General features: G+C 33.3%; 3 protein-coding genes across 3 annotated transcripts in view; 1 reads left to right on the top strand and 2 right to left on the bottom strand.

Annotated features, from left to right (window-relative positions):
• Positions 1–3,302: 3,302 nt before the first annotated feature.
• Positions 3,303–3,473, bottom strand: HELRODRAFT_153206 (hypothetical protein; the record flags this gene model as incomplete). The annotated part of the gene is made up of 1 exon (XM_009030874.1): positions 3,303–3,473. A coding segment is annotated over one exon (171 nt), but the record flags the coding sequence as incomplete, so codon positions are not given.
• Positions 3,474–5,047: 1,574 nt separating this feature from the next.
• HELRODRAFT_164959 (hypothetical protein) lies at positions 5,048–6,120 on the bottom strand (the record flags this gene model as incomplete). Its single annotated transcript, XM_009030873.1, has 3 exons — positions 5,048–5,295; positions 5,703–5,843; positions 5,970–6,120. 3 exons carry the CDS (start codon positions 6,118–6,120, stop codon positions 5,048–5,050), a joined length of 540 nt encoding a protein of 179 aa, XP_009029121.1.
• A 2,298-nt stretch (positions 6,121–8,418) lies between these two features.
• HELRODRAFT_69677 (hypothetical protein) overlaps positions 8,419–12,378 on the top strand; it is a gene marked incomplete at both ends in the record, with an annotated part of 31,740 nt that continues 27,780 nt past the window's right edge. Inside the window, 3 exons of the mRNA XM_009030607.1 lie at positions 8,419–8,499; positions 8,745–8,917; positions 8,974–9,079. Of these exons, the coding sequence (XP_009028855.1) occupies positions 8,419–8,499; positions 8,745–8,917; positions 8,974–9,079 (360 nt within the window). The remainder of the gene's footprint in view (positions 8,500–8,744; positions 8,918–8,973; positions 9,080–12,378) is intronic.

Raw genomic sequence — 12,378 nt, 5'->3', positions numbered from 1 at the left:
AAAAATTGTTAGTTATGAATGAACTGAATTATTTTTAAAGAAATATTTATGTTATTTTTATTTAAATGATTTTAGAAACCAAATAGGAATAAATTTTATTCAATTTAGTCTAACAGTTTCAAACATATTTGAAAATATCAACCGTTCATATCATTATGAGCTGCATTAAATATATAGATATAATTGCATGAGTGCGCAATGCGTTGGTATGTATTGCTTGAAGTAATACAAACTTAACTATAAATATGTCCTTACCTAATGATCTATCATATTTTCTTCATACAGAACGATTTGATGCCAGTAGCAGTAAAATATTGGGAAAAAACCTTACAAATCAACTCTCATCATTTGACCATAAAAATTTTAAGGTATTTTTGAAATATTTGGTGCACTTTTACAAGTAGTCAATGCTTAATTAAATTTTATTCTCGCAAAGTAATATTCAACTTTTGAAAAATTCAAATTATGTGTATTTTTTTAACCGCAATAGTTTTAACCACAAAAGTGCCGGATTTATAAACTTTTAAAATCCAGCACTTTTTATGAATGGAGTCAATTTATATGTTTTATCTGTTTTTTAATTTATCTATTTTTTTTATTTTCAAGTAGATTTAACAACTTAAAATCACCAAATAGGTTGTTTTTGTATGAATTTCGTCTTGTCTGCATTTTTTTTCAAATTTTTGGGTTAAAAACTATTACATAAATAAACTTGAATATAAATTAAGCAACTTAAATTAGCCAACCAAATTGCTTTTTTATTAAAAAAATTTATCCTATTTTTAAATCAGTATAACTAATATAAACTTCATTCGGATAGATGTAAGCTTGTTAAAGCTGCTCAAAAAGTGATCCTCTACCATTTTTATGAGTAAAGAAAGTGGAACCTGAAATCGTTACTGCTACTTTTATTTAAAAACAGATAAAGATAGCCAAAAATATTTATAAATTTTTTCTCAGGAAATATTGTTCTGGCGATTATTTTATTAGGTATTAGGTAAATTATTCTCATTTGTTACAACGCATAGTTTAATTAAGTTTTTACACTCTATACCTAAAATTGTCTTGTTTTATTTTAGAAACTAAATTAGATTTTTGATTGATTTCTTTGACTGACTAAATTTTTCGTTTGTTTTTTTGTTTGTTTGGTACATTATCTTATTATTGTTTCTTTTTTTGTTTTAAATTTAGAAATTATTTATTTGACTTCAAATGAAATAAAGCAAATAAAGCAGAGGATGACTGTGAGAAACTCCAAGTATATGTAGCTCATCGAGCACAGCCACTTTGACTAAATTTTCCAATCATTACACTATTAAATACAATCCAATACAATACAGTTTACCAAATACAGTACATTACAATTTACAACACACATTCAATTTTAAAAGTTTACAAAGCACAATACAATACAAATTACAAAACACATTAAGTTTAAATAGTCAATAGATTGTTAATGCACATTGTTTATAAGCACACTTTTCTACCTTCGAGTTCACGTTTAATTGTTCACATTCACACGTGTTCAGGCTTATTTTCGCGTCAAATTACACACGTTCACACACGTTTGCACTCCCTTAGTCACATTAACAAATAATTCAGTTTTTTTACAATGGTGTTAAAAAATATAATTTCCGTTTGTCTTTGAAATTTGACAGGAATGTTCATTGATACTGAAACCCTTTTTTAGAATTTTGGTTCCAGATTCTCGGTTCCCTACAGATGATACATGGGATTGGTTCTTCTTTCGCTTTTGTTTACTTCGTAATAGTCTTGAAACATTGCCAGTAATTCATTATTTAATTGCTTGAATACAAATATTGGGACCAAAAACTGATTAAATTTTTTAAAGTTCAAGTTGTTAGTTGATCTAAACAACTGTTCTGTGTGCGCTTTATAATTTGGTTTAGTTACTATCCTGATGATCCTCTTCTTTATCAATTTAATTGGAAGAGTGATGTAAGAATATGTGCTGGCCCAGACGATGTTATAATATGAGAAAATCGGGACACAAAGTGCATTGTATAACATTTTTAGAGACCTTGTTGTCACATAAAATCGACTCTATTTATCACGGCAATTGATCTTGACAATCTTTTGCATATATAATTTACGTGTCTTTTGAAGGAAAGCTTTTGATCCAAGTGCACACCGAGGAACTTTACTGATTTTATCTCTTCAACCTCAATGATTTTTATCTCAATTAAGATATTTTCTTGGACCAAAGATTATCATTTGTGTTTTTTCATGATTCATTAGGCGATTGCTAAATAATATTTTTTCAAAATTTATTACAAATTTTTACTACCTTGATTATGAGGCTTGTAAATTACAATTATTATTAAATTTTTTAATGGCAATCAATTTATAATTTCAACAGAAAGCATTTCAAATCTTGCATACTCGACTTTGTTGAGATCTTCTCTCAGTTTGAATATCTGATACGAAAATAATGAATGCGAATACACAAACCAACTCTCCCTCCCTGTTTGCAGGAGCGATTTTTGCCAACAATGAATCTTCTGGATGAACCAGATTTTTTGTCATCATTATTGTTATTGCAATACCATTCATTGATACCATTCATTTAAAAATCGTTGCTTGTACCTTTAATCAACCCCGTAGATTACATCTAACACCAATTCGACCATTGATTAACCTGACTCCCTCTTTGAAAAAACTGTACTATCTTCTACCTCCCAGCATCCTCTCTCCCCCTGTGTAAAAAAAACTTTTTTGACTCCTTTTCCATCTTCCTGGCTTTCTCTAGTAACGTCTTCAACTCGTTTAGCTGCTCAGCAGTGAGATAATGGCTCAATATGAGACAATTCATCATTATCAAGTAACTTCATTTTACGAATATTGTTGAGGAGACATCAGCCATCCTTGACTTTGACACTGTCAGACTTAATTAAGATTGGTCGAATGACAACATCACTTTTTTTCCAATCTTGAAAAGCTTTAGTACATTCTTCTTAGAAAAAACCTCATTGATTAAATGGTTATTCACCTTAGAAACCTTACTTTATCATTCTCACTTTTCTGTTGGCTTCTCTCTCTTTTTATTTCATTGCATTGGTCAGAGTTCTTGATGGTTCGATGTCAAAATATCAATTCGATTTCGATTATTTTAGGTTACAAAAATTCGATTTCGATTTTTTTTCAAATGAAAAGCAACACAATAATTTGCATTTAAATTTTTGGTAACAAGTTTCTGGCATAATTTTTAATTTTAATTTGATAACATTCTTTTAAAAAGCAGTTAATCAAATAAAGGATGTTAAAGTTTAGTCAAACCGCAAGTTATGACATAAAAAAACTAATTGTTCTACATGTTCTGGTTTTAGTCGGTTTCGTCGTTCATTTATTATTTGACCAGACATGGAGAAAATCTGTTCACTAGGCGCAGATGTAGCAGGAATTGCAAGATACTTTCTTGCCACTTTAGCAATTGTTGGAAAGCGAGATGCATTATCGGCCCACCACTTGTAAACAGATTCTTCAGGAGCAATAATTTGTTCTTGGAGAAAACAGTCCAGTTCACTTTTCATTCTATCTTTAGGTGATTGACGTTGCTGTCCTTCAGCAGCAGCGGCAACCATATCTTTAAATGTTCCCCATAACGATATTTGTGAACAGTCGAAAGGAGCCGACTTTTTTTTTCCAACTTCCTCTGCATTAGATGCTTTATTTACAGATTGTGCACCAGGTGAAGGAAGTGTAAATGTATGTTCAAAGATCATTTTATCTACAACGTCATCGCAATCATTTTTTGTGGCTTCTTCATTTGTAAATGCATATCGTTTAAATCTTGGGTCAATTAAGCTTGCCATCGCAAACACCTTATTTTTTTCGTGATCTGGCCAACGTGCCTTAATGCCCTAAACTAATGTAGTTTTCAAGTTGATGTGTTCACCGTTGACACTAAAATCTTCCATTTTTCTTTGCAAAATATTCAGCAACGGTATGACCATTGAAGAAGTTGGATATCTTGTGCCAGAAATAAGCTTGGTGGCTTTCTCAAAAGGTTTAAGAGCCTTGATAAAATCGGCAGCCATTCTCCATTCTTGTGCAGTTAGGTTTTCTATTGTGTCGCTTGAAGCCAGTAACATACTCAATGCATCTTTTTGTTCTACAAGTCGTGACATCCTATAATAAGTCGAATTCCATCTTGTTACGCACTCCACCTTAAGTTTGTGTGTAGGGAGATTCAACTGCCTTTGTACCACCAGTAAACGTTGTGTTGCTTTACTTCTGCGATGAAAATGTGCAACAATAGCTCTCGCTTTAGTCAGAAGCGTTGTTATCTCTTTATTGCTGTTGATAGCATCCGTGACTACTAAGTTTGTAGTGTGCGCAAAACATGTAAAATGTTGAAATGTTGCGAGCTGTTTCATAGCCGACTTCATATTAGCTGCATTGTCTGTAATAACAAAAATCGGAATATTGACATTTGGTATCCAGTCTTTTACGCAGTCATCAATAGCCTGAGCCAAATTTCTACCAGTGTGGCTTTCTAGAAAATGAGTTGCTTTAAGGCATTCGTTGTGAATGACGAAATTTTCGTCAAGATAATGAGCCGTGAAACATAAGTACGAATTGTTGGTGTTAGACGTCCACCCATCGGTTGTTAAAGCCAATGATGCCACTTGTTGAATGGATTCTGCAATGTCTTTTTTGAAACTTTCATACAAACCTGGGATGATTTCTTTAGACAGTTTGTGGCGATCAGGCAACTTGTAACGTGGCTCCAAAGACTTGCTGTATGCCACAAAACCTTTATCTTGTACTATGCTGTAAGGCTGTAAGTCGGTACATATCATTTTTGCCAACGTCAAAGTAGCTGCTTTAGCTCGGGGATGGTTCGGTTCCCATTCTTTCACAGAGGTCGAATAGTCAAACATACTAGTTTGACCTTTGTTATCATCCTATAGTGACAAGATATATTAACTACTTAACTAATAATAACTTTAAATGAATATTCATTAATTTAGATTTATAACAGTTGCAATGTTTTTATTTTTTAAAATGAAGAACAAAACAAATTTTAACGCACCTTTTTTTTCGATTCTTCAACGCAAGATTTTTTGGCATTTAGTTCTTCAGACAAACTTGAATGCGTATTTTGCAAATGTTGCTTCAAGTTCGAAGTGTTTCCCGTTGGAGCCTTCACTTGCTTTTGGCATACATTGCACGTAGCATTTTCTGCATTATTTCGTGTGAAATATTCATATATAACGCTGCGTTTTTTGTATTCCTTAGTGTAAGCTTTATTACTACAACTCATACTTTCTTCTTCGTGTGTCACGTTAATAAAAAATTAAATAAAATAACTTAATCTAAATAACTTGAACTTTAAAAATTCAAATTCAATCAACTTTTAACTCTAACCAAAGAAAGATAATAAAAAAATTTAAACTAAAGTTTATCGACGATCAATGAAACGATGCTATCATCATACATGTTATGTTATTTTACGTATATGGGTGCTATATAGACCCAAATAAAAAAAAACGGTGGAATATTTTTATTTTCCATACACGCTTTAAAAAATTGAAATCGAATTGTAGAACAAGTTTTCAACATTTCGATTATCGAATCGATTCGATTTCGAATTTTCGATTATCGTACCATCACTAGCAGAGTTCTTTGAATATTCTTTACATCGTCATTAATATGTTGTACACTCTTCTGAACCTCACTACTAACGACAGTGGCGAATAATCTCTTCATCTCGTTTTTAATCCCAGCACTTTCTTCACCGATCTTTACCTTGGAATCTTTTGCTGTTCTCATTGCCATCAAGCTTCTTTCCAATTGCATCAATTTAAGATTTAATGCTTCTATTCATTTTATTCAATTCGTTCATTTTGTCAACTAATTCAGTGTTACAGGATTTAATTTTATCAATTTTTTTGAGGTTAACTGTAGTCGATTTTAAACACGCGTCGCAAAAAATTTTACATTACCACATATCTCAACCTTAACCAAATCGTAACTTTCTTCAGCTATACCAACGCAGAAGAAAATCTCAAAACGGTTACATGGAATATTTACTGATTCTTTATCATTTTTTGCTTTAACGTTTTTTGAACTTTTACTTTTATTCGTAGCAGCCATAACATTGAAAGAACTGAACAGTAAAGAAGTTTCAATTCGCAACTACAGATGCAGTTTACTAATTTTGTCTAAAAAACTACAAATGCATGTTATTTCGTCTTTTTTAACTAGTTGAAAACTGAAATTCTTAAATTTATTTAATTAAAAACAAAACTAATTTAATTAAGTACAAAAACGACTATTTAACTCTCAAAAAGAAGCAACGCCAGTTCAGTCGGCGGTGATTTTGTTAATTCGCTAGTTTAGGATTCTTGCTATTTGAATGTTTTCAATAGTTTTGTTCATTAAATTTTTATGTAAGCCTTTTTTATTTTCTTTATTTTATTTTATATTATTTTATTTTGTTTGTTTCGTTTCATGTTATTTATTTATTTTGTTTCAATTTTGTGCTTTTTCATAATTGATTGTTTGCGAATTTTAGGTCGAGCCTAGTTGAATCTTTAGAAATTGAGTTATATAAATTTGATTGATTGATTGGTTGATTGATTGATTGATTGATTGATTGATAAGTTTATGATGAGTTTTTTAAAAATAGGTTATTATTAGAATTTAAAATGAAAATTGTAGAATCAGAATTTTAAGTAGAAAATAGCTATGATTATTATACAAAAGAACCAGTAATACAACTCGCAGGCTAGCCAAACTAGAGTAAAGTTGGTTAAAACGGAAATGTACGTTTAGTACATAACACCTAGGTGCGTGTGAATAATGAAATTCTGCTTACAATCCGTAGCATTCGAATGCAAGACAATAATTATCAAAGAGAACTATTCAAGGGCTAAGCACAAACGGCAAGTTAATTTAGAGTCTGAATTTTATTTTAGATTATGTTTTAGCTATTTTGATGAGTTTAGTTTAGTTTGCATAATTCAATAATTAAAAATAGGCAAGTTAAGTTTAAGTAATGTGATTAATTCAAATTTATATTCCACCCTGTTAGACTTGGGCTAGAACCTGCAATTCCTGTTTGAAATTTAATTGTATGGTGTTAAAAACGTGCTACCGCGCGAGTGAATAAGTCAAAAACATTTTTGGATAAAGCTATTCTGACTGGTTCTCAAGCTAAAGGTTTATCCCAGGAAGTGAAAGCAATCTAGTCAGTTCAAAATACAAGCAGAAAATTTAATAATAACCTGGAAAGAACATAGTAATATACAATATTTTAGAGGCAACTGTTGGTTTTCAAACTAAGGATAAAGATTATTTTACCTCGTTATTTAGAAAACGTGTTCTAGATTTGAACAAAAGCTTTGGTCCAGTGTTTGCACCTCGTAACCTTATAAATTAAACAAAAACCAAAAAAGCTTTTGTTCAAATCTAGAACACGTTTTCTTACGTTTTAACGAGATAATTCACCTCGTTATTGAAAAAACGTGATTTAGATTTGAACAAAAGCTTTGATCCAGTGTTTGCATATTACTGAATAAGAATTTGGCCAAATGTCTGATTCATGCATTTATCCATTCGCGATTAGACTATTGTAATGGTCTTTATGGTCTACCTGACAAATCATTCGCAATGATTCAAATCATTCGCAATGATTCAATACATCCAAAATCGAGCTGGAAAGTTAGTTTTGTTGGTACAAAGAAATATGATCATATTTACAAAGTTGCACCGTTAGTTGTGCTTTTGTTTGGAATGGACTACCAATTTATTTAAGAAACGTTGATTCAAGTTTATCTTTATATAAAAATTTTATGTGTTATAGTTTTATTACCTGTTTTGTTTGTTTATTTTTCTCATTTTGACATCGTTTAACTTTTTCTGGTGGTTTTTTTTTTGCTTATTAACTTACTATTATGATTTTTTCATGATTTTCTATAATAATAATAACTCAAATCCGTCGGTTACCGAAGAGGTTTCCACTTTACTGTCTTCATTTATGTCATATCTTAAACGACTTTTACAATTTTTATGTTCTTTCAACCTGTTTGATTACCTAATCACTTATCACTTATTTTTTGAACTTGAGTGTAATAATAAATTTTATCAACTTATAGATTCTGAGTTTATAAATGTTTTACATTCTAATTTATTCTTGTTAAGATGACTGAAGAATGTTCTTAACTTCAGTTTAGGAAAATTTTTAGCTGTTATTTCAATTACCATTGCACTAGGCTTCATTAAGATAAAGGCTTCATAGCGGTAATTATTATAATAAAGAAATAAACGAATGAATAAACCTCCTGAAGATAACCATAAATTTCGATAAATCTGTTTTTATCATTATTTAGCGTTTACAAATTTTACCGTGACAGGCAATGCCTTAGCGATCGAGTACGATACAGTGATAATGACAGTTATCCTTATTGCGTAGATGGGTGCGCCAACCAAACATACTGTGGAGAGGTTGAAGTTCCCGCCAAACATTTAGAAGTGTGTTATCAGATTTCATAAAATCAGTTGATTGTTTGCTGGTTGATTGCTGTTTGTTTAATAAATGTTGATGACATTCCACTGAATGAATCTTTCTAATCATCATTGATGTGTATTATTTACTTACGTTGATGGGAAGGCATTTTTTAAATATTAAATGAATCTTTATAATCAGTACTACAGTACTAATTTATATTATTTTATTTTAAACTTTATATCAATTTTTTAACTATTTGCTTATCTAGACGTGCAGACGTATTTCATCTAAAGGAGATTTTGAAAAGATTGGCGAATCTGGAAAAGGTGTAAATAACGGGCATTTTATATTATATGTTTCTGCCTTTGAATCAGAAAGATGCAGTTTTGAAAGCACGATTGCATATGCTGCTTATTGCAGACTTGATGCCTCATTTGACAGGTTACATTTTTTAAAGCTTTGTTTTGTTGTATGCACTAATTTTTTTTTAATTTAAGACCAGTTGCAGGCTACGTAAACATGTGTCCAGATGAAATTTCTCTGAAGATGTTTGATTTACATCAGATGCATTTTACAATCAAACATGAAATTTTGCATGCTTTGGTATGTAATTTTTGGTTGTACTGTTGATTTGAATAATAATATGAATTTTCAATAATGGCAGACCATAACCCTTGTCTAATACGATAAAGAGACTCACATGCATAGCACACATATTGCATTGCGTTGTAGATTTTGTAGAGCGCGACTATTGAGTTATCTTTAGAGTTATCTTCATACACACACACACACACACACACATATATATATATATATATATATATATATATATATATATATATATATATATATATGTGTGTGTGTGTGTGTGTGTGTTTGTGTGTGTGTTGGTAAAAGACCATAATTGATGCAGTAATTTATGAAATCTACAGAATTTCTAGTGTTGGATAGCTTTTTATTACATTTCTCAATGTTTCTAACCACATTCTTGACATGTGGTCCTGGGTATGACATAAAACTGCATCCACACAGCCTTGCGTGTTTTTGAGCGAAAGGCTAGGCCCACCGCTTATAACTGGTGGTTATCGTCAGGATGGGTGTCCGGATGTAAAAAATTTTCTCCAAATTATTCTTATGCCATCACAAAGAAAAACAACGGCCCCTAGTCCCCAGCAGGCCTTAAGTGGTCAAGGGGTGCCAAGAATCCCTGGGAAGTATGCAATAGCGGAGGGATGTTGCAGAAAAATTCAGAATGGCCCCTCTATGGTACTTAGACTTGGAACGCTCAATGTTGGATCACTGAATGGCCGCAGCATGGAAATCGCAGAAATGCTCGAGCGTAGAAGGATTGACATCTGCTGCCTTCAGGAAACCCGATGGAAATCGAATGGTGTCTGTCACATCAACTCAGACAAAGAAAAATATAAACTATTCTGGAATGGTCAAAAGACGGCCAAAAATGGTGTTGGAATTTTTGTCAGAGAACCGCTAGCCCAAGAAGTACTGGATATTAAAAGGATTAGTTCACGTCTTATGTGGATCAAGCTTCGCATAGAAAAGCAAACATTGATTATTTTTTCTGGATACGCACCATAGACAGGCGAATCAGAAGAGATGAAAAATGACTTCTGGACTGCATTCTCTGACACCATCTCAACAATACCAAAATCTGAAACAATCCTGATTGGAGGCGATCTCAATGGCCACGTTGGAGAGAAAACAGATGGTTTTGACAACGTACATGGCGGTTTTGGCTATGGAAAACGGAATGAAGATGGCAACCGCATCCTTGAGTTTGCTGAAAGTCACGGGTTTTGTTTATTGAACACATATTTTAGAAAGAGGTTGGAACATCTCATAACATACAAAAGTGGACCGTCAGCCACGCAAATTGATTTCTTCGCTGTCAAGCAACAACATCGAAGGCTATTCAAAAACGTCAAAGTTATACCTGGCGAATCATGTGTCGTCCAACAGACTCCTTGTGTCAGACCTGGTTGTCGAACTGTCAAAACATAAGTCTAAACAAATGCCTCGGAGAATCAAAACATGGAAGCTGAAAAGCAATATTCATCGACAAAAATTTCAACAGATTGTCGCCACACAGTTAGACCACCAATCGCAAGCCAGTACAGATTGGAGTACATACAAAACCGTTTTAATGAATGCTGCAACTACAGTTTGTGGGAAAACTGGTACAAAACGTCAGCATGAACGTGACACTTGGTGGTGGAATGACAGTGTACAAAATGCAATAGCTGAAAAGAAAGTTGCATACAAGAAATGGCAAAAATCAAAGTCTGTTGATGACCATAACATTTTCCGTGAGAAGAACAACTATGCAAGACGTCAAGTTGCACTGGCTCGGACAGATCAGTACAGAGAGTGGCTCACTAAAAGCAAAGGTGAACAAATGAAATCTCTGTAAGAGCAAAACAAGCAAAGCGTACGAAAAAAGACATAGTTGGTGCCCCATGTATCAAAAACGACAAAAATAAGATGGTTTTTGAACAAGATGAGATCAAGCTACAGTGGAGAGAATACTTCAACCGTCTGTTAAACGAAACAAATCCCATCAATGTTAACTTTGACGCTCCACCCATCGAAGGTCCGATTCCAGACATCACTATAGAGGAGCATACAGAAGCTCTAAAAGCTATGAAGGATGGAAGGCAGCAGGGCCCTCTGGACTCACAAATGACACTATCAAAGCATCTGGTACTGCAGGTATCCAAACGTTACTACAACTATGCCGTGAAATCTGGAGAAATTGCTCGATGCCGACTGAATGGAACTATAGCATGACAGTCCCGCTATACAAAGGCAAAGGTCATCCATTGAACTGTTCATCATATCGGGGTATACGTCTGTTAGAATACTCCCTGAAAATTGTCGAGTAAATCATTGAGAGAAGATTAACGTCGTGCATCACAATTGTATGTTATCAATTTGGTTTTCTAGCGGGGAAATCAACAATTGATGCAATTCACATCCTTCGGCAACTGCAAGAGAAGTACCTCGCAAAGCATCAACAACTATCACACATTTTTGTAGACCTTGAAAAAGCATTTGATCGAGTTCTCCGTGAAGCAATCAGGTGGAGTCTACGTCGACAACTCATTCCAGAATATCTTGTTCGACTTGTGATGGAAATGTATACGAATACTAAGACTCTTGTCAGCACAACGGTTGGAAACACAGATGCATTTGTCCCGCTTGCATCAATCAACAACAACAAATTCAAAATAGCACTGTTTTTGAAGCCACTAAAATAGAGAAAGTCACATCGTTTCAATATCTAGTGGATGTTCTGGATTGTACTGGAACAGCTGAAGCTGCCGTTCGAGCACGCATACGTGCAGCCTGGAATAAATGGCATCTCCTTGCCTCTATATTGATGCGGCGTGACATCCCACTACCACTACGATCAAGACCGGCAACACCGTCTGTGAAACGAAGTGGAAACAGTGCCATAACTTCTCTTGCAGATGTTGAAGTACCTGGCACACGTCACAAAGGCCGTCCAAAGAAGTCCTGGTCGCAAACAATCGAGCAAGACATGAAAGCTCTAAATTTAAATGAAATGGATACAACTGATCGTCTAATTTGGCGCAAAAAGTTGATGGCAAAGAAAACAACGTACTACCTCGGGAAACCGGGTCTCTGGACGCAAAACGAAGATTGATTGATTCTTGACATCATTATTTCTTTTATTAAAGTTAGAATTATATACTGTTTTCCAATTATTCTCGAGTGTATAGGACCTATTTCGATTTTTCAATCATCTTCAGAACATAGGCTTGGGTTATACAAATTTTTTATATAAACCATCAAGTGCTGAAGATGATTGAAAAATCGAAGTAGGTCCTATACACTCGAGAATGAATTGGAAAACTGATGAC

The sequence above is a fragment of the Helobdella robusta genome, assembly GCF_000326865.2.
Source record: "Helobdella robusta unplaced genomic scaffold HELROscaffold_7, whole genome shotgun sequence".
NCBI lineage: Eukaryota > Metazoa > Annelida > Clitellata > Rhynchobdellida > Glossiphoniidae > Helobdella > Helobdella robusta.
This window is presented reverse-complemented; position numbering and strand designations above follow the sequence as displayed.